Source organism: Parasteatoda tepidariorum, chromosome 3 (genome assembly GCF_043381705.1).
Source record: "Parasteatoda tepidariorum isolate YZ-2023 chromosome 3, CAS_Ptep_4.0, whole genome shotgun sequence".
Lineage (NCBI taxonomy): Eukaryota > Metazoa > Arthropoda > Arachnida > Araneae > Theridiidae > Parasteatoda > Parasteatoda tepidariorum.
In genome coordinates this window covers 80672533-80696857 of record NC_092206.1, presented here as the reverse complement: position 1 = coordinate 80696857, position 24325 = coordinate 80672533, and the positions used below count along the sequence as shown (strand labels likewise).

Below are 24325 nucleotides of genomic sequence, written 5' to 3'. Positions count from 1 at the left end.
CGCTAAAAATGCCTTATGACATGACTTAAATAGAAGTAAAAATATTGAACTAAAACAATGTTTTACTCTTTAAAATTATTATGAGTCGTTTCAAAAAATATAAAGCAATGCAATACTTGTTCTACGTTCATTAAAGTTTGACAAATATGTTTTATATCCAAAAATAACAACAAAAAAAAGGAAAATATATTGACTCCAAAACATTTTCATTTTGTATAGAAACTTAAATGAATATAACAACTTCCGTCTCATAATATTACTAAATATCAGAATTACATTGGATTATTAAGTGATTTTTGGTATTTTGAAATGTAAATGAGCGTCTCTTGCCTGAAAGTAAATTTTTATACCTGGAGAAGCTTCTTTCAACGTCTACTAATGTTATTGGTGCGTACTTGAAAAAGACTGTCTCACTTATTGACAATTCTTCTTCAATTTGAAAAGTTGTTGCTTCACCTGTTAATATCCTAGAGATTTTCTGCATTGTTTGGAAGCCAGTGTAATAATAAAAAATGATAAAAAAATAATAAAAATTGGAAAAAATTAACAAAAAATTTAAAAATGATTTAAAATGCAAAATAAGCCAAACAATTTAAAGAAAAATGCCCTATAAATCTAAAAAAGTGATCTAAAGGACAAAAAATGTCCAAAAATGCAAAAAATGCAAATGTCATCAAAATGCGGGACTTAATTATCACATTGCCTGCTAGTTACACATCACATTACCTAGTTAATCATCACATTGCCTTCTGGAACAACAGCAACGTTTTGTACGCTTAAATTAATATAATGATATTCATAATGCTTTTTATTCATATTTTTATTATTGTTAATCTGCTTATTATCTAGCTAATATGTAGAATAACAAAGATGATCCATTAAAGTGCAAAAATTTGCTTTGATTCTGAAATTACCTAAGTAATCTGCAAAATAACTAATTAATCAACACCTTACCTAGTCATTAATTAAAAAAATATATGGCTGAAACTTTGCTGTTGGAACAACAGCAGGGTTTCCGTATGCTTAAAGTAACATAACGCTTTTTAATATATTTTTATTATTGTTATTCTACATATTATCTAGCTAATGTGCTGAATAACACAGATGATCCGCTAAAGTGTCAAAAATTGCTTCGTTTCTTAAACTACCTACGTGATCTGCAAACTAACTAGTTAATCAGCACATTAAATACTAGACACTCATTAATAAAAATAAAACATTTGCAGGAACTGCGTGTCTGTAAGCTTAAATTAACAAAATGCTATTTATTTATCTTTCTCTCCATTTAAAAAAAATCAAGTTGCTGCAATCAAGCAATCAACACATTAGTTGATAGAATCCCTCTTCAGTAACCATGAAACTAAAATACATCAAATGGTTTAAATATATTATTACAATTAAAAAAACTAATGTTATTTTTTAAAAGATTTATATTTTTTATTCAAAAATATTTTTTTAAGGAATGAAGTCAATAAATATATCACGCAATCAATAAATTTGTTCACAGAAAAAGAGAGACAAGCTGTTTTGAAATTTAAGTATACGGAAGCCGTTATTGTGCACATTATCCAGGTGAAGTGCGAAAAACTCTTGATTTTGAACTTAAACGGATCACCCTAGTTAATATGCCGATTAGATAAGTAATGTGACTGTTGAAAGATTATGAGTTTTCGAGGAAACATATACTTTGCTTCGGAATTGTACATAACATTCAAATACTCTATAGTAGTTCTAATGCTCGTATTATAGTCAATCGGCTAACCCTAGCTAATCGGCAGATTAAATAGGGTGATCCGGTAAAGTTCAAAATTATTGGATTCCGAATGGTTCTATTTTTTTTCTCTTTCGATAAATTTATTTTCCAGCACAATCGTCTTAAGTCAAAATAATAATCTATTTCAAGATTTATTTGCAACAATATTTACTATAGGATGCGTTATTGGAGCTCCCTGTATTAATTCCGCTCAAATTATGAAGAAATTTAAAAAATAGGAATCAGAAATTTTGATTAGAAGACAAATAAAATATCTATCCATATGTGATTTAAACAAGCAAGCAGTTTGTTTGAAATATCATTGTTAACTTTTGTTTCCCGGTTCCATTTTAACGATTCCAGGTAGAAACGCTTTTCCAAGATTTCACCGCTGTACTGTAAGAAATAGATACTCAAATATCAAGAGACTTCCTTCGTGTTTGAGGGAACTGTTTCCTGGCATATGCTTCGAGCAATAATTTCGTCAAACTAACGATATATGGTAGATCAACGTCAACTCAACAACGCCTTAAAGAATGACGAAACAGAGAGATAAATTTCATTCATGCCCGAAGCGGGACTCGGACCCGGGATTTTCCTGGTGTGTGGTCACCTCCATGATCACCATACATGCCAGTCGGCCTATTTATTCATTCTAATTTCTATCATAGAGCCTTTACTTCACAATATCAAATAATTCACTGCAATGAGGATCCGAGTTGAGAAAATATTTTCGTCAAGCATTTGAGTGCTCACGTTTCGTCACTAATCCCGTCATTTCATGACGAAATGATTCTCAAAATGAATGAATTACAACTTAAGGATGGATGTATTATCAAAAGTGAGAATTTTACTTCTGAGGGTGTGGATATTATTGGTATATTTTTTGTAACGCATTTATTCATTTTCCATTTATGTTATCACTATTTCAATTTTCAATAGTAAAATCAATCACAAGAAAAATTATTTTGCCAAAAGTAACACATTATAGAAAAAAGCAAAATAAGAAAACGATTGCATTTCCCAGATCAACATTTCATCAATGGTTTTTTATCAACGGAAAATAAAAGTGTTTTCTAAATACCATTTTGGGAAATATAATAAATGTTCAAAGACTTCATAATGGAAATGGATTTATTTCTTAGAACTAATCCGCGAAATATTTGTTGAAAATGAAATGGGGCATTTAAAAATCTAAGCACTTTAATGCTGCAAATGATTTCAACCGTAAATATATGTCTGTGGCTTTTTAACAACTGAAGCAAATAAATTTTCTGGAAATGTAGTTTAATGTGTTATTTATATCACGATCTGCTTTTATAGCTCGATTTTTAGTTTCAAAACAATAATAGAATGTGTCGGTTGCATTTGTTTAAAGTAAATGGAAAACTTTGTTTGGAAATTGCCATTAGGATAATGAACTACGGAATACATTCAATAAATTGAGAAAATAATTTACCATTTATCTATAAGACTTTTAAATGTCTTGGATATTTATTGTATGCTGAGAATTTGAGTTGTTTTTAAATATTAGATGGAACCTTAAAGTGCTTTTCTCTTGTAAATATATTTTTAACATGCAATTATACCGCATGCATAACACGTAGGAAAAATAATGACGATAAAGTGTTTTTTCCAGTTTTTTATTCATTTTAGATAGTGGAAGATCATGACGATAAGAGAAAATTAATTATATTCTTTTAAAGATTCAATTCAAAAAGCAAAAAATAAAAATTGCACTTGAGACTAACAGTTACTTATATAAACTTTTCTGCAATAGTGCTGAATATAAATGATGCACATAAAAGAACTACTTTAAATCAGTATCTTCGAAATATCACCTCGAAAAGCAATTTGAAATTTTTTAAGCATTAAGATAGGAGAACAGATTAAGCATTCAGACTTTTAAACTTTAAAATTAGTGAACATATTAAGCATATTTGGATTGGGGAATTTTCAGTTTTGGAAACATTATTAATTAAAAAAGATTAATTTATGCGAAGAATTGAAACGTTTAAAAAAATTTTATTTTCATTTTTCTGCAATAGTTTTTAAAGGTATGGAAATAAAAATTATGAAGAAAAAAACAGCTAAGAGGAAACTTGCCAAAAGAAGAAACTTGCGAATTGCTATATATACTATAAAAAATTCCGGATCAAATTACGGTGTAAATTACCAGGTGCATCTTCCGTAAAATCCATTTTGTCGTAAAATCCATTTAACGATAAAATATTATATCCTGATATTTTGAGAAATATGTACAGTGATATTTAGCAAATTAATTAGAGTGATTTAGTCATTTTGTTGTTATTATTCTTTCAAAAATAAGAATTTTTAATCCATAACATGTTCCAATAAAAGTAAAATTTATTGTAAAAAGTATCGGCACTTTGAATGTCAGTACATTTCATCGTAGTTTGATCAGGAATTTTTTAGAATGTGCATTATATAAATATTAAGCACAGCGTGTATTTAAATCGTATAAATAGGAAATGCTAAAAAAAAAAATTTCAACTCCAAGTTTTACTGTTTCTCAAAAACTTGAGACTGTTCAGCTTTAAAGTTTTGCTTTTTTTAAATACATTCATAATTCATATAAAAATATGAGAGAACTTTGTATTTCGAATATTTAATAGTTAGAACGTGTCACTTGATCAAAAAACAAAACAGATTTTTCTAGCATTAATTATTAGTTTAAGCATCTTAAAATAGAATCTTTTGAAAGAATGTTTATAGCTATCTTGGTTAAAACACGTCAACTATTTTCAATGTTTATTATGAAAATTTATACTTTTAAAAGCTTTTAAAAGCAATTAAAGCAAAGTGTACATAAAGAAGCATCTTGTTTCAAAGTCTCTTTGAAAAAAAGTTATCTGAATCGATAAAAGATACATAGAATGTTCTTTTTAAAGGACGAAATCCCAATTTTTCATCAAGAAGTGTTTTTAATTTTGTTAGTTGAAGTTAATTTTGTTATTAGAAAGTAATGTGCATTTAATTTATAAATTATCACAATCATCATGGAACATAATTTTTTTATTTGTTTAAAAGCTTTCTATGCCCTTAAAAAGCAATATACGGCCTCAAATTCATTTATTTTTTAGTTTTAATAAGGTACAAGATGAATCAATTCTGGTAAAACTACCGTACTGTAATTTCTAGTAATAAAACTATAATTTTGGAATAATACAGAATAAATACAGAATTGTGGTTTCAGTAATACGGTGTAGTAGTACGGTGTAAAATATACCGTATTTTATAACGTGCGGTATTTTATGCGAAAAAAATATACGGTATATAAATCATTCAATTCGTAATCTTTTTCTTCTCATGGTAGCAGTTTACTGGTATTCAAAATTATAGTCTTTGATACCACACATTTTGTCAAAAATATAAACGTGAAAAGTAAATTTAACCAAATAAATTGTTTTCATGACATGCTCTAAGGTATTGCCATAAAAGGATGGATTTTATAAAATTTTACCACTTACTAAATTTAATCACTTATTATATAACCATATTTTATTGTTAATTTTACCAAAATTATGACCGAAGTGGTTCTGTGAAAATTACCAAGAATTTTGGTATTCCCATAGAGTCAAATATGATAATTTCTTTTCTCATATTCTGTTAGGTTCGATCATTCTTTTTTCCTCAGTGTAGCTCATATTCACAAAGTGAGAGTGATTTTTAATTTGATAGTTGATATTTTAAAATGTATTTAAATCGATTTAACTAATTTTTGGATGCCATAAGCTAACGAGTTACTAAACTTTTTTAAATACTACATATACTATGCTGGATGATCTGTAACCCCCAGTCATATCATATCCTGTTCTATAGCAGAAATATTATTAACTATCAAATATTGAGTAAAAATATAGCAAATTATGAGTTGTAAAGTATATTTAATAGTGAAAATGCCAAAACGTTATTTACACTAGACGAATCAAAAAGAAGGGATGGTCTGAAAAAATCATATCCTGTTTAATCGCAGAAATATTATGTTTTTAAATCAACCTTACTTTACTGTGATTTAGGCTACTCATGCTATCGTTCCCATTTTTTTCTCGCTGAGATATTATCTTCTAACTCCAAATCTGCATACATTTTCGGATTCATTTTTTAGATCAGTTCTAAAAATATACTCTAACAACAGTCATTTGAGAACACCATAGTTTTAATCTGAGAAACAAATATTTTTTAACAGTTTTATTCAATACATATTACATCCAGTCTTTTCTTTTCGGCTCAGAAAAAAATTACTACTTAGTGAAAAAGTTTCTTTCGTATTTGATTTTTTGTTACGCGCTTTCTATGCTGAGTTTTATCTGTTATAGAATTTTTCATGTTTTTCAAGAAATTTTTCATGTTTTTATTCTATCAATTTTTTGGTTGACATTCGAGTTTTGCATTGTTAGAAGCAACCTCCTTTTCGATTCAATATTTTCTGTTCTTTTCTGGAATTTGTAAAAAAGAGAGATAGTGATTCTTTCCTAGAAAAAGGGACATTATTTCGTTGGTATTTCTGCTGTTTTTCCAATAATACAAAGTCGCAGAGTGGCTGAAACGAGATAGAAACTAATTTATTTTTCTTGTCTCCTTTTTTATACTTCTATTTTTCGGACCAAAGCTCATATTTCCTTGTAACAAACCTAATTTAAAAGTAGAACATTCAATTTCTTTAAGGAAAAGAAAACTAAAAAATTAAATTCAGTTTGACATTTATCGCTTTCAAGTTCTACGTTCAGAAAATATATTTCGCTTCAAAGAAAACGGAAACTTCCGGAAATGAGAACGTGGTATTCTATTTTTGATGGAAGCAAACATATATGGTGTACATGTATTTCAATAGTTTTCATACGAGTTGAGATACATCACGATGGACCAAAAGACAAGGAATAAACTCATATTCTAAGTGTTATAAATGTTGGTGTTAAGTTTATAAATTTTTTGTTTTGCTTTTGAGTTGTGCTGGACTTTCATTTCTAATATTTAATATTTAATGGAAGCAAACATTTAGAACGTTCGTGTCTTTCGACAGTTTTGATACGCGCCTTTAATCTATGTAATAAATTGGGTTATTTTTGTTCTATTTTTATTAAATATTCTTGGTTATTTTTATTTCTGTCTATACATTATCTGCGTTGTTTTGATAAAGATGTACAAATCAAGATTTATCATCCTATCTTGTACATCTTTTAAACGTCTGTGTTAAGTTTATCTATGTTTTTATTTCTTCTTTTTGGTTTTAGCTAGTGCTATACTTTTGATTATAATATTTAATGTTTAATGCAAGCAAACATTTAGAAGGTTTGTGTCGTCAGCATTTTTGTTTCATTGAATTTTTTTTTGGTTACTTTGATTTCTGTTTATATGTTGCCTGTGTAATTTTTCTAAAGATGTACATGATAAGACTTGTAATATTAGTATTCAATTTAAAAAAAAGCAAGAGTTTAAAAAATTAAAGTGATTACATTCAGGACTTGTAAGCTTTTCAGGTAGTTGCTGAACCACATTGTTCAAGCTTGCTGCAACCTTAATACGATGTAAAGTTCAACCATGGAAATTATTCTTTCTTAGACTATATTACAATATATTAATAGTATTATATTACTGTAATAGACTATATTACAGTATGTAAATGATTCTTATACCATTCTTTACCACATTTAATACCTCACAGCAAGGTAAACCATATTTTATTGATTTTATCAAAAGCAGGTACCCAATCACTTCGGCAAAGATAATTGCGATTTTTGGTTTTCCCTTTGAGCTTGAAGTACACTGAATTTTACTATATCATGGCAGTTTTGTCCATACTTTTACTCAATATATGGTTCAAGGGAAGATATTATGGCTAAGCATTTATTGAGTTTTCTAAGTGAATATCACCATTTTTAAAACATTCCAATCTTAGGTATATTGCGAATACAAAGGCAAGAAAATCCTCAATAGAGTTTTTTGTTTGTTTGTTTCCGTATTAAACAAAAATTCTAGTTGTTTCGGTCTTCGTGTACCAAATATTTTTGAGCGTATTGACTTGGTTTTTTTTAACTCCTGTACAATTATTTTTTGTAATATGTTTTTTTAAAGAAAAATTCAGGTTGAATTTAAAAAAAAGAAAGAATACATTTGTAATAAAAAGTTAATGTCATAACAAATGGTGTCGCGACTAAATAGAGTTTTATTAAATCTAGTCATTATTCAAAAATCTTGTCATTACTGAACTTTTATCAGTAATGCAATTGAAAACTTTCGAAAGTTTCTATGGAAACATGATTCTGAAACAATAAATTTTACATTTTGAAAAAATCAAATGTTAATTAAGGCTAATAAATATTAATTTTCCTCATTTTATTTATCTTCTTTTTCATTGCATCACGCAAAAATGTCCTTTTGTTGCTAAATTTATTTTTGCTTCTGTTCAAACTTTTCGGACGTAGTGTATTATTGCACATGTCCTCATGAATTTATATTTTTTTTATATTCTTACACGATATTAATTAGTTTTATCATAAAAATATAGGAAATAACGATGCAAAGTCATATTCCAATTAACTATTCCTTAAATGAATTTGTTTGTTAAGAATGAAAAAAAGAGAATTTCGTTAACTCTCCAAAGCGTTCTGATGATCAAGTTTAATTAGTGGGGGCAAACTAAACCTGGGATCATTTTCTCTTTCAGTTCTTAATTGCTTCCATACGAAAGTTTGAAAATAACTCTCCTTTATGGCTCTCTCGAGAGATATTTAGCCAAAAAATCTTGCTCCTATATTCGGAATTGTTTGTTTAAGATGTGATTTAGCTTGAAAACAAATGAAAGAAAAGAAATAATCTCATTTAGTGAGTAATTCAAAAGAGAAGTTAAGGTGTAGTTACGAATAAATTCAAGCTTATAATTATCTTCATAAACCTATTTGGATCCATTAAAGGAAATTAAGCTCCGCTTAATATTTTTAATAAAGCGATTTAAATTAGGAATTGAAAATTTAAATGCTGCGCTGAACCAAATCTATTTAAAATAAAACTACACGCAGAGAAGCATCATTATTCGATATGAATGTTAACTTTTTGTGATCCAGTCTTTTCCTCGGATTTATCTATATGATATAAATTTTACTACAATTAATTTCATTAAATATATTTAATGTGTGTCATGATTTGCTATTGTTCACTTTTCTTGATTTAGCATTTCTATTTGTCTTATTGGTCATTTTCCATGATCTCAATAAGAATTTAATAATGAATATTGTGATTCTACAATTGGTGTTACATATTTCATAGCTTTAAAAAATTTCTTAAACTTATTATTTTTAATCTTTTATAACCGAATTTTAATTCAGATAAATCGATTATTTAATTTTTAATTCAATTTATAAAAAGCCAATATAAAATGTTTTTTTTTTTCGTAATAGTCAATATAACTTAGTCAATATAACTAATGTATGACTCATTAATTCACTCTCATGACAAAATTGAAAATAAAAATCTATTTGTAACTCTCTTTTTTCTTTATTTCTTACCACAAAAATGTTTCAGTTACATGGTTATACTATTCTCGCAGTCTTTTTGGCGATTTGCTTTCGCTAAATTATTTTAAAATTTAATGTTGATTATAGGGGTTGGCTTTATTCTTGGCTATATTATCTTTCGATAAATCGCCAACCTTGGATCTCTTCCCTAACCTTAACTGTCAGTTTTGAAAAAAAAATTTTTACTTTTCAATTTCTAATTATTGGTGAAGGACTGAGGGATCTTTTTCGCCTCTCAGTTCCCAACCGTTGAATATCAATCTTAACAGAAAGCTCTCGAAGTTAGGAGAATGATTATTTTGATTCCTGTAAGGGACTTCTTTTCATTATATTTATATTTTTGAATTTGGCCACATTCAACAAATTATTACTTAATAAATTAATCTGTATCTATAACGGTCTCTCACTTATGAACTACCTCTTTCATGGGCTTTTTTTATTTATACGACGGTTATCAAACGGAACTCAATTTTTAGGCAATAAATGATAATTATCATTCATTTACTTTTGCTGAAGCTCAGCTGCTAATTTTACCCCCATGCTGTTTTTTTAGTAAGAGTACACCGAGAGTACGAAAGATGAAAGTGACCGTGGTCACTTGCTTACAATCAGATAGACATCTTTGGTAAATAAAAGGTGGTTTGTTTAGTGACCATAGTAATCAAACAACCTATTGTGCAGTATGTTATGACATCAAAGACTTTCTTTACACTTGCTTTAAAAATTTACAGACACAGTTTCTTCCCATCCACCAATAAAATTTTAGTTTTCGGGAAAGGACTATATTAGCGAATTTACTATTAATTAGTTTTAGACATAACGAAGATGATTAAAAAGTTTCTCGAAATCATCCAAAAACGTACCTTAGCCGGGCTTAGCCGCAATCCGCGACTATTTGCAGTTTAATTCAGCTAGTTAAACTCCCTTTTCTTATTTGCATGAACTTGAAAAATCTGTTTTTGCATCGGCAAAAGCTAAAATAGACATCTTTTATGGACTATTTTGCAAAAAAAAAAGAAAAAATATTAGGTATGCTACAGTTTTTTTTCTTTGTATAGTTATGGTTAATCTTCTTCTTCTTCAGCACGACAGCCCCTTACAGGCCTTGGCTGCCTCAACCACGCGTAGCCTCCAACTCCTCCTATCCATGGTGACTTTTTTCCAGTTGTTAATCTTTATTACTTTGAGATCTTTAGTAGTGTCATCGAGCCATCTAGTTGGAGGTCAAGATTCAGAAAGATTTTTAAAGGTGGCTATTCGTACTGCATTGTTTTCTGGACCTCTCCAGATATGGCCAAGCCATCTTAATCTATTGCTTCGGATGACCTGCACTATCTGTGGCTGTCCATAGAGTCTATATAATTCAAAGTTGTATTTGACTCGCCAACAGCCTCTTTCCCGTACTGGGCCAAAAATATTTCTGAGGATTTTCCTTTCAAAAACACCAAGAGTACGCTGAGTGTCTGCGTTTAGTGTCCATATTTCACTTGCATAGAGCAATACAGGTAGAATAAGAGTGTTATAAATTTTAATTTTGGTTTTTCGACTGATTAGGCTTGATCATTAGGTTTGCCATTTGCTTTCTTAGTCCAAGGAAACACTTGTTTGCATTGTTATTCGGTTGTCTACTTCTGTTTTTATGCTGTTTTGGTCATTGATCATTGTTCCAAAGTATTGGAATTCATTAACCTTTTCAAAGGTGTAACCATTTATGAATGAAGGATCATGATTTACAGTTGTGGCTGGAGATTTCATAAATTTAGTTTTATCTTCGTTGATGGTAAGGCCCATAATTGTGGCAGAAGTTTCAAGAGCCAGAAAGTTCTCTCTCACTGCTCTCTCTGACCTTCCTATGACATCGATGTCATCGGCATATGCCAGTACTTGAACTGATCTATTCCAAAGGGTGCCTTTTCGATCAAATCCCCTATCTCTGATACATTTCTCCAGAGCTAGATTAAAGATTAGACAGGCGAGGGATTCCCCTTGACGCAGGCCTCTCTCTGTTGAAAATAGTTATGGTTAATACCAAACCGTTTTAAATGTTTGCATTTAATCTTCAGAAATTATTTTATTCACGCTCTCATTTCAATTTATGTTGAGGTTTAGAACCATGACTGGGATTTTCACTTATGTGCCTCTTTCACTTAGCCACTTCTTCCTTTGGTTTCTTAGACCGGTGCATGAGTGAGATTATACTGCAAAGCATTTTTATGCTTAAATGAGTGTTAGGGTTTTATTCCCATTTGCCCAACTTTATTTAATAATCTTCATTGAAATTATATAACTATCGATGTAAAAGTTTTATAATATTACGATCATTTAATGTATTTTTCTACATTAAGCGATTCTATTTGACTTATTTATGAACTTACACAGTTTTAATAAAATTTTAATAATATTACAGAGATAATTTATTATGATTAAATAAGTGCCAGAGGCTTAGATGCTAATGCACACTTATATTACATAACCATCTTCATTGAAACTATGTACCAAATATCACATGGTCTTAATGAAAAGTTTAATAATATTAAGATTATTTAATTCACATTTTTGGTGGAGCATTTCCATTTGTCTTATTTTCTATCCTCCTTGGGGTCATAATAAAAATTCAATATTTAATAATAAAGAGATATTTCGCTATGTTTAAATGAATGCCTCGCTTTTAGGCACTAGTGTCGAGTTATTTAATAATCATCTTTATTGAAATTATGTATTAACTTTAATAGTCTATCATCATCGTCGACTATTTTCACTTTGTACTCTTCGTGATTAAGCATTTCCATTCGACTTATTTGTTATTTTTCATGGTCATGCTGAAAAATAATATTAAATGTTATAGAGATCATTTGCTATATGCTTAAATGAGTGTCATGGCTTTAAAGCACAAATTTTTAAGTATATTTAATAATCATCCATATTCAAATTATATATTAACTGACGTCGTTTAAAAAAAGTATAATAGTGCTAAGATCATTTAATATACTTTATTAGATTAAACATTTTCACTCGTTTTATATATTATCTTCCTTGTTCTTACTGAATATTTTTTAGATTATTATCGCTTCTTTTGTTTAAATTAATGTAAAGATTTTTGACATAAACCATGCACTTTCGTTTATTAAGCTTCATTTAAATTTCATTATTTATTCATCTTCATTAAAATTACAAATTACTTTTCATGATCATATTAAAAGTTTTACCATATTAAGATCATTTAATGTGTTAAATAATATGTAGGGTTTTGATAGTATTGTTAATTTTTCTTAATTGTGCATCTTCATCTGATTTTTTCATTAAATTTTATATCTATAATATAATAGAATAATATTATATAATAATATTTCTTATTTAAGCGAAATAGTATATCTTGCTTAAACAGTTGTTTTATATTTATTCCAAAGCAGTTCAGCATTTACTTAAACTGGAAATCAATGATTCCAACATTATCAAAACAATTAAATCATACAATATTTAAATAATTATAGATGGTTTTTCTTAATGAAAAAAATATAACGGGCTTTTCAAGAAAAAAAAAAGAACATACATCAAAACGTAATCCTAATTATTTTTGTTCCAAAACACTTATTTTCGATCCAGCAAACGTATCTCACTTACAAATATTACCATAATGACGCCCTGTGGCNCCTCTCTCACCTCTCTCTCTGACCTTCCTATGACATCGATGTCATCGGCATATGCCAGTACTTGAACTGATCTATTCCAAAGGGTGCCTTTTCGATCAAATCCCCTATCTCTGATACATTTCTCCAGAGCTAGATTAAAGATTAGACAGGCGAGGGATTCCCCTTGACGCAGGCCTCTCTCTGTTGAAAATAGTTATGGTTAATACCAAACCGTTTTAAATGTTTGCATTTAATCTTCAGAAATTATTTTATTCACGCTCTCATTGCAATTTATGTTGAGGTTTAGAACCATGAATGGGATTTTCACTTATGCACCTTTTTCGCTTTCCCACTTTTTCCCTTGGTTTCTTAGACCGGTGCATGAGTGAGATTAAACTGTAGAACATTTTTTATGCTTAAATGAGTGTCAGGGTTTTATTCCCATTTGCCCAATTTTATTTAATAATCTTCATTGAAATTATATAACTATCGTTGTAAAACTTTAATAATATTACGATCATTTAATGTATTTTTCTAAATTAATCAATTCTATTTGACTTATTTATGAACTTACACGATTTTAATAAAATTTTAATAATATTACAGAGATAATTTATTATGGTTGAATAAGTGCTTAGTGTTGGCTTAGATGCAAATGCACACTTATATTAAATAGCCATCTTCATTGAAACTATGTACCAACTATCACATGGTTTTAAAGAAAAGTTTAATAATATTAAGATTATTTAATTCACATTTTTGGTTGAGCATTTCCATTTGTCTTATTTACTATCCTCCCTGGGGTCATAATAAAAATTTAATATTAAATAATAAAGAGATAATTTGTTATGTTTAAATGAGTGTCTCGCTTTTAGGCACTAGTGTCGAGTTATTTAATATTCATCTTTATTGAAATTATGTATTAACTATAATAGTCTATCATCATCGTCGACTATTTTCACTTAATGTACTTTTCGTGATTAAGCATTTCTATTCGACTTATTTGTTATTTTTCATGATCATGCTAAAAAATAATATTAAATATTATAGAGATAATTTGCTATGCTTAAATGAGTGTCATGGCTTATATATATACAAATTTTTAAGTATATTTAATAATCATCTATATTCAAATTATATATTAACTGTCGTCGTTTAAAAAAAAGTATAATAGTATTAAGATCATTTAATATACTTTATTAGATTAAGCATTTTCACTCGTTTTATATACTATTATCTTCCATGTTCTTAATGAATATTTTTTAGATTATAATCGCTTCTTATGTTTAAATTAATGTTAAGATTTTTGACATAAACCATGCACTTTCGTTTATTAAACTTCATTTAAATTTTATTATTTATTCATCTTCATTAAAATTACAAATTAATTTTCATGATCACATTAAAAGTTTTACAATATTAAGATAATTTAATGTGTTAAATAATATGTAGGGTTTTGATAGTATTGTTAATTTTTCTTAATGATGCATCTTCATCTGATTTTTTCATTACATTTTATATCTATAATATAATAGAATAATATTATATAATAATATTTCTTATTTAAGCGAAATAGTATATCTTGTTTAAACAGTTGTTTTATATTTATTCCAAAACAGTTCAGCATTTACTTAAACTGGAAATCCATGATTCCAACGTTATCAAAACAATTAAAGCATACAATATTTAAATAATTATCGATGGTTTCTTTTATGAAAAAATATAACGGGCTTTTCAAGAAAAAAAAAAGAGCATTCATCAAAATGTAATCCTAATTATTTTTGTTTCAAAACACTTATTTTCGATCCAGCAAACGTATCCCATTTACAAATATTATCACAAAGATATTTTCTAAATGAATTACAAATATTACCATAATGACGCCCGGTGGCTGAGCGGTAGCGCTTCGCTCTGTCCTGCCACAGGTCCCTGGTTCGATCCTCGGGCCGGGCAAGGTTGACTGAGCCTTTCATCCCTTCAGTGGGTCGATAAATGAGTACCAAGCATGCTTGGGAACTAAGCACTGGGTCTTCTGCGTAGGCCTTGGCTCTCCATGGTCTTTCGTGCCGCTGAGTTTAGTTTCAGTTTAGATATTTTCTACTTGCAACTGAAACAAATTTGAGAGGTTTAAATTCCCACACAATATGTTACAATTGTATTTAAATTAGTTTCTTAATATCTACATGAGGTACTCATGATTGTTACTTTCTACTTATGTCGCATCGTTATTTTATTTTATAAACATTGCACTTTTAAATTTTGTAGAAAAGTGTGCATTTCAAAATGATAAAGGCAATAATTTTCATTTATGTTTGTTAATTTAGTTTTGAAAAATCATTGTAATATTCAAATTAAATTAATTAAAAAATCAGTATAATATTTAAATTAAACTAATTAAAAATCATTATATTATTTAAATTAAATTAATTAAGAAATCATTATATTATTCAAATAAAATTAATTAAAAAATCATTATATTATTATCATATTTAAGTTAGGAAATAAATATCATGCATAATATACCCATGTTTCAATCATCTGTATTTTGCGAGGTTGTTTGAATGAATAGAAAGGATAACAATTTTAAGCACATTCAAGTCTGAAAAATTTATTCAAATACTTTGTCACTTTTATTCAACGATTAGAAAGAACAACCAATTAAACCACACGCAACCTCGTGATCTCATGTTTGTACTTAATGTTTTAAGCCATTGAAGTGTAACATGCCCCTTTTGAATTCATGAGTAACTTAATTTTCAAATGAAATAGTATAATTATCATTGCCACTGGAAAGAAACAAATTAATCCCCATTTCCGGAGTTACGTTTATCTTAAGTGCATAGAAATATTAATTAGCATTAGTTTAAACAGCAGTAGTTCATTTTAGTTATATTTGAATCACCATTTCTTAAAAACAAATAACATAACTTCTATTCAAAATATTATCTTCTACTATTTTAAAGTTGCAAGTTTACGAAATAACGTAAAATTACTAATAAACATACATGGAAAGTGCTTTTTACTTTGCAACATTATTTATGTAAAGTTTACCAAAATTGATATAAGTTACACCATCATTGATGTAATGCTATTCCAAGATAGAATAATAATTCAGTAAATAATCAAAAAAATTTTTTAAATATTTAAAAATAGTTTTTATGTCAGATTTTTCCCTCAGTTTTAATGATATATAATAAACTGTCTCGTTAAAGACACTCTTGAAATTGATAGGTTTAAATACTCCAAGAGAAATGGAATTAAGTTGACGAAATTTATCAATACAAAACTATATGTAAATTTGGGATCCTTCTTTAGATATTTGATGCCTGCGCAGGATGAATTCCTTTTATATAAACAGCTATCATTTCAAAATTGACAAATTCCACTTAGCTCCAGCTTACAATGAGGGAATGCTAAAAATGCGTGCGTGCTATTGATGCGAGGGAATAGCTGTTGCCATGACAACAAGCAACAGTGCCTCATCCAAGTTTACGAGTCCTAGAATCGATCACCATGCATTGCGGTTTCAGGAGAAAAAATGAGAGTTTATAGAACAGGTGCGCTGCTCCGTGAAATGATGAGGAAAACCAGAAAATCGGAAGAAGTTACTTCATTATTTCAGTAACTTTTTTTCAGGAAAAAGTTGCGAAATATAATTAGCTTTTTAACCCCCTGAAGCACTTTTTGTAAACATTAATCAAACTCAGCGTAGCTATTTACACAAGCGTGGGAATGTCATTTTATAAAATTAACAAATAAGACATTAATTTTAAACTCAATTGTAACTCATATATAAACACCAGTTGTATTGTTTTTAATTTTTTTCTGGCATATAGGTGTTTCTTAAAAAAACAGCATTTAATATATAGTATTAAATTAAGATCTCATCGAAAATTAAGATTAAAAAGTAAATCTATTTGTGGTCACAAGTGAATATTTAAATTGGAAGGTGCTCATGTTTATTGTCTTGCAACACCTGCATATTTCCTTGCAATGTGGTTTGTCAAATATCCATAGATGAGTTTTTTCCCTAGCTTAATGTAAATTTGGAGCACCCAAAGAAGGGCCCGCTAAGTACTTGCCACCTCGCCAAATCCGAAAGTATCGTAAATTTGGCGAAAGAATTGTGTTTTGTATCGGAGATGGATTTTTTCTACTGCAAAGAAGCTAAAATTTGATCAAAATGAATTTTTCTAAACAAATCAGCATTTTCTATTTGATTACAGTAATTTTCGGTAGATGCCCCCGAAACCAATTAGAATTGAGTCCGAAGAATATAAGCCTGAATTAATATATCGTAAAATTGCTTTCCACGGGAAAGAAATTAATCATAAAAAATTCTTAAGATTTGCATTTGGCGAATACATTTGATATTTGGCTAATTTACTGGCTAAGAATTTGAAGTCCTTAGCGTGGACCCGGCAAAGTATATACATTTTGTCTTTATATTTATTCGGATTCTGAAATTATCATTTTAAGTAGTACACATGGAACACTATGATTAGCTAATAAGCTTACGTAGACAGGAAATCAATTTTTATTTAATATGCTGATTTATGATATTTAGGTTTTCACATCGAGAAATAGAGCATGTTTAAAACTACTAGAATATGGTAGACTTTACCTTGCTTCTTTTTCTTTGGAAACAACAAAGAAATAGACAATTTTAATTGAAGCATTTGCAAATGACTTAGGTAAAATTAACAATAAAATATGGTTTTATAGTATACGATAAAATTTGATATGTATGATTAAATTAGTAGTTTTAATGATACTGAGCTGCATCTCGTACTACGCACGAGAAAGACATGAAAAACATTCTTTCGATTAAATTTACGTTTCATCTTGGTATTTTTTACTAACTATATTATATAATAAGAATTATAATTTTGAAAAGCCGAATTTCGGCTTAACCGTTACCATATGAAAGGAAAAATTACAAAGTGAATGATTATATATATATATATATAGATTTTTTTTCTTTTTTTACCAGAAATAGCGTTACCATTCTTTTCGGTAACCTTTTTTTTCTAAGTGTATATTTACTCATGATCCCTGGAGGATAACCCTGAGGGGCAGTTCGGGTTTAATAAACTATATAGATTAAATATATAAAATACGTAATTTAAATATATAACGGGGAATGGGAAAAGATAAAATATTAACAAATATAATTAAGGTTGTTAGTAAAAGTAGATGAATCGTGGTGGGTCAGGGAATAGAGCACTCAACTTTCCAACGAGGTGAATCGGGTACGGATCCCAGCGGTGACTGGTCCATTCGAATTCCGCACTGGGCTTGCACTGACCTCAGTGTTAACGTAAAATATAGTCAGTGGTTGACTGATCATAGGTTAAAGTCCTCTTGCCGTGAGGCTAACCTTTAGAGGTTATCGTTGTTTTCCTCTGTTTTCAACGGATATGCGAGTTAGTTCCCTCAAAAAGACCTTCACGATGGCAAATTCTATACTTGATCCAATAGTTCCATTGTCTTCTGGATTGGGTTGAAAAATACAAGGCCACGGAGTTGATGACCGGCAGTCGCAAGTCCGAAAAATTGGATCGGCTATTCAATAATGGTTACAAAATGAAAGTGGATATAAAGTTTTAGAATTGAGAAACTCTTAATATTTCTTTAAAGCAGATAAAATGGTTAAGTGCATCGATAATAAATTTATATAAAGCAAAACTTTCATTTTTACTGTTTATTTTTTTATACGTAGTAATTTATAGGACATACACAGTTATTTATTCTATGACTTTAAATACTACAACTGGATAATACAAAGCACTACTACAATATTTTTGGAAGTTGAATGATTATTTAGTGTAACGTTCTCAAATTGGAAAAAAATGTATGTAAATTTATTGCACTAAATTTGTTAGCGCTGATGTATATTTGATGCTGTTTATAATATCATGGAAAAAAAACTGTTATAAGACCAATTTACTAAGATTTTAACATCACCTTTTATATAACTACGTGCAATTCTTTTCAGCTTTGTAACGTGCTAAGTTTTTTGACGAAATTGAAAATAAAAGGAAAGAAAAAATTAAAATTTGAATGTCATTCTAAATATTCCATTGTTTGGCATCTCACGCTGCTACAGATAAGTCCTCGTGCTCTGTGGAACTCATAGTGTTCCAGATTCACCCCGTGCTACTGCGGTAGCCATGTTTACCTTTTGACCAGGCATGATTGTCTACGTTCTCATTTATTTCGCCTCAAGCTGACTACCTCATCAGATTGTCTTTTATGTAACTCCTGACAAGCCATAACTGCTGTGCATTTGGACACGTGTTCTGCACTAAAAGACTTTGACTGTATTGTTAAGAAGTACTGGAGAGCTAGAATAGTCAATGACTAGCATTTGTTAAGAATAAAAATGTCTTTCTAAAACATAATTTTTACGTAAAGTTGATTTCAAAAATAAAGAAAGTATATGTTCAAAAATACTTATAGTGCTGTATCAGAATTCGAACACTTTGGAACTTACTTCAGTTAAAATATTTGAGCAGTAATAAAAATACTTTTCAGTTTAAATATTCTGTCGTTCTTAATAACACTTGGACAAGTCAAGCTCACCAGCCATTTTTCTTTTGCGAAGGAAGTCAGAAGGCTGCTCCCTTCGTTCGAAAAGAGATCACTGCAAAAGGTAAAAGTACGTCTTTTAGATTCTCAATGTAGACAAATTTGAGGACTATATATATATTTTTTTATTTGTAGTCACTGCACAACATCATTTTATACAAAGAATTGAAGCTGTAGGAAATTCTCTGTAGGTGCTTGTAATCAGGGTACTGCTCAGCGACCATCCATAGGACTTTCAATTCCGAAGACTTTTACGAGAACGTATGGCGTATGTAATCGATAGCGGAGTTGCGCATTGAACCTCAGCACCTTCTGACCGGCTTCCGATTTTTTAAGCACTAGGCTATAGTAAAAATAGTAAAATATTTTTACAATTCTTACAATATCCCAGTAAAAATATTTGTTTATAATACTTTTACTATGAGGGGTTATGATATGCATATATACATTAGCGCAATTAAATAAAAAAAAATTTAAATAATTTTTTTCAAAAAAAAAAACATAATCTTGATATATTTATTGATTAAAAAGTAAGTGAATTAGAGGGTATTCAATTCCTTACATTTTAAAAAACGTATTTTTACATCTCAAAATACAAAAGTTGAGCTAAATTGGTCGAATTCTGCTTGATAAATTGATTTTTTAAGTATCTAAATTTTTTTAAATTTATTTGCTCAGGAACTATTTTACCATTTTCGTTCAAATTTTCTTTGCATTTCATAATGGAAAATTACCAAGTTTAAAATTATTTTAAAAAATTGTGCATTTTACAATCCAAAATTTCTTCGTCTATTATTAAATAAAATAATAAAAAAAACAATAAATATTTATTAAAATTTCTTATTGGCTCACCTGACCAAACTATGGGGACCATCTGTCGCGAATAGCGGCTACCCATATATTTCGGGATTAGAAATCCGAATCCATTGAAAAAATTTATGCTTATCGCAAGAAAGTACATTTTTGTATCTGATTACATAGCTTAAAATATTGTCTGCACTAATTAATTAGTATATTCGGGTCACCCCTTTGAACCATTAAGATTAAATCCCAGAACGTGAAGATCCGATCATTAGAACAAAAGTTATTCAGGGTGGTATATTTTTTAGAAATATTTTTGTCGCATAGTACAACATCTGAAATATACACTAAATTTTTAATAACTGCCTAAAGTTACCCAGTCAAAGGACTCTTTTTATATGTGTAAAACATGAGTAATATCCGATTTATTGACAAAGAGTAGGGTTTTTTTTATTAACGTCATCTCTTGAAATCACTGGAGTGTTGCCAAAACATGAAGAGAAAAACCAAGTCTTACTATCCAAAAGAAAGAGATCATTAATTCTCAAGAGACTTTCCCTGACAGGTAAGAAAATATTCTCGTTGATGTTCTCTTTTTCTTGAAGCTCCATACAAAAAAATAGCAGCTTTTGAATGTTTTCTATCTTTTAATAAAAAATCGTCACGAATCTAGCTGAAAAGTTAAAAGTGTAAAAAAGCATTTAAAAGTTTGTTTGAAAAAAGAAAGAGATAATGAATTTATAAATTGGTGTTTTAAAATGTAATCTTTATTATCATTATGTATACAGCACATATATTTTAATATTCTTGCTACTTTGCACTGCTAGAAGTTTTATTCAAAAATTATGGTAAAATATCTTTCAGCAGTCTGTCCATCCAATTAACCAGTAAAAATAACGGTAAAGGACATGTTTCACTTTTAAGGTTTTGAAACAGTTTACAACTAGAATCTTGAAAAAACCATGAATACAAAATTATACGGTTTTCTAACCATTTACACCCAGTATAGTTTCAAAATAGTAAAAACAAACCTGGACATTAGAGATATCTTAGCAGTTTATGGCGCTGCCATCTGTGCGTGAATAAGAGTATTGTATTCGTATAGATCTTTAAATCAAATCTTTAAACAAAAAATTGGTTGAATCTACAAATTAAGAATAAGTTGGGTGCAGAAATAGAAAATTATTTGCTTCTACAATCAAACAATTGGTAGAATCTAAGTATTAAGAATCTCTTGGGCCCTCAAATAGAGAACTTGTTACATCTACAATAAAAAAAATTGGCTGCACCAAAAAATTAAGAATAAGTTGGCTCCAGAAATAGAAAATTACTTCCATCAACAATTAATAAATCTGTTGAATCTACAAATTAAGAATTATTTAGATAAGAAAACTGGAAATATTCTGAATCTATAATTAAAAGCTTAAATGAATCTACAAATTAAGAATTGATTGGATCCAGAAATAGAAAATCTGTTGCATCTACAAATAAAAAATTGGTTGTATCAACAAATTATGAATTAGTTTGATCCACAAATACAAAACTATTTGCATCGTCAACTAAAAAATGGTTGAATTTACAAATAAAAAATTTGTTTGATTCACAAACAGGAAATTAGTTGCATCTACATGAAAACAAAAATATAAAAATTACTAAAAATTTGTGATTACTGATAAAGCTGAGAAATCATTACCTGTGAGAATGACCTGTTGAAAAAGGATGAATTGCCAAATTTTTGAAATTAACAAAATTTTTATATGAAAGCAATTTAAACTTAAGTTTTGCTAGATTGTCACAAATTAACTCCTGCGGAAATGTGATTATTTGTTTGTATAAGATGTGCTTATGCATAAAATATAACTTAACTCGCAAAAAATCATTTAATCAAGTATATTATATTAGACTTTATTTCAAAGAAGCACCTTTCAATGCAGGTATTTTACTCAGTAAATAAATGACATTTGAAAACAGCACTAATCTAGCGAGAATTATTCCCAATGTCTGCTTCCTTATTCACTCTATATTGCTTTCTTGGTGGTCAAAGAAAGATAGAGAAAGCAATTAACTTTTCCAGGGCGTATTTATTTATCTATCACGTAGTCTATAAAGGGCAGAGTTGGCAATCATTTACCGTCGCCAAGTGGAAAATAGATCCTTACTGAACCTATAGAGCACTTCTACGATTCTTTCATTACTTTTTTTCATAGGTAAACAGTAACTGAGGAGGTGGAAGAAATAACCACGTTTCTTTAGTTTCTTTAATTCATGTTTAGCCTTTTATACAAGTAAGCTCTAAGGATAACGTATTTTAAAATAAACGCAAGGAGACAAATACTTAAAAAATTATTATTACAAAAATTTAATTATTTATAATATCGACAGCTTCTTTGGTCTTATGCAACAGTGCATTATAACAATTTTACTGTATAAATTGTTTTTAAATGATTTTAACTTTCTTTTGATGCTCCTGAGTGAATTCTTATGTAGTGAAACCACCAGGAAAGACCACCTCTTTGTAGTGACCCCGTCTATTTGCGACCACTAATGGGAGGCACGGAATATTTTCCGTAGACGTTGTATTGAAGAAAACCTTTAGGAGAGACCATTAAAACCTCTCCCGGTGACTGGGCAAACATATAAAACAAATGTGGAAAAGGTCAAATAAGGACACACATGAAACTTTATAAAAGCAAACAATTTAACAAAACAAATAAGTAGATTAAAATGTATTCTGAATATTTACGTGAGACTCTTATTTAGAGAGTTCTTGACGATACAGCATCATGTTTAAGTCAGAGTGCACTAAATAAGGTATCAATGATTTACTTCTTGAGTTGAAAGTTAAATTACAAAAAAACGTTATTTTAGAAAAAAACAAACAAACCTCTTCTTATCTTTGAAGCTAACTAATTTTTATGATGTAAAATTAAATGCAAACTTAAACAAAAACATAAATGTTTATTTATATGAGATAGCTTTATCAGTCATAATTGGTAAATTTGTTTGCACACATAATTGGGATCGTTTTTATAGGCGCTAATTTTTTTTTATTGATCTGTCTTTTCATGATGAAACAGAAGTGACATTTCCGGATTAAAAAATTGACACTGACTAAAAATAAAAATTGGTTGCGAAAAATCATGTACCTTCGAGAACAGTTTTAAAGTCAGCACAGGTAACCTCTGAGAATTACCAACCTCCATCAAGGACCATTTTACTGTAGATAGGAGAGTTTTCGCTCCCAAGAGGTTTCATCGTGTTTTAGCCCTCACAGGTTTTTAAGTGCTCAAATGATCAGTGACAAGCATCTCTAATTCAAAGTTAATTTGTGTATTCAGTGAATTGTAAAAGCAGCGATGGCAAAGTGTTTATGACACTAAGATGCCATTATTAAGTTTAGTATCTAGATTGGGTTTCGATCCTGGAGGCAGATTGAAGCTTAAGCAGTTTCAGATCAATACATAGAGAAAAAAGTTTTGGTGAAATTACCGTACTGTATAGTAAAGACATTTTTTGGTGGAAAAAAAAACATAATTAGGGTAGAAAACAAAGCTATACGGTACTTAAATCATTTATTCAGTAAATGTTCCGTACATATAATATAATTCTGGAAATTCTGGTTTTCAAAATTATTATTCCTGTAACCACACATTTAGTGAAAATACAAAACTGAAAAGTAAATTTATCCTAATAAATGGTGTTATGACGCCCGGTGGCTGAGCGGTAGCGCTTCGCGCTGTCGTACCACAGGTCCCTGGTTCGATCCTTAGGCCGGGCAATGTTGACTCAGTGGGTCGATAAATGAGTACCAAGCATGCTTGGGAACTAAACACTAGGGGTTCCGAGTTCGGCTGACCACCTGACCGGAACATCTTCTCCTGCACCACATAGCCGAATGTCAAGAAAACTGAGATGGGCACAGTAGGCTTTGGCCCACAGTGGGCTGTCGCGCCGCTGACTTTATTTTAAATGGTTTTATGCCATGCTCTAAGGTAGAATGACAAAATTACCAAATT

At 29.3% G+C, this 24325-nt stretch overlaps 1 protein-coding gene across 1 annotated transcript; it reads right to left on the bottom strand.

Annotated features, from left to right (window-relative positions):
• Positions 1 to 10872: 10872 nt before the first annotated feature.
• Positions 10873 to 23564, bottom strand: LOC139425278 (uncharacterized). The gene is made up of 3 exons (XM_071179247.1): positions 23507 to 23564; positions 12906 to 13118; positions 10873 to 11291 (listed from the first exon to the last, which is right to left on the bottom strand). The coding sequence occupies exons 1-3, from the start codon at positions 23562 to 23564 to the stop codon at positions 10873 to 10875; spliced, it is 690 nt and encodes a 229-aa protein (XP_071035348.1).
• Between the last annotated feature and the right edge of the window lie 761 nt (positions 23565 to 24325).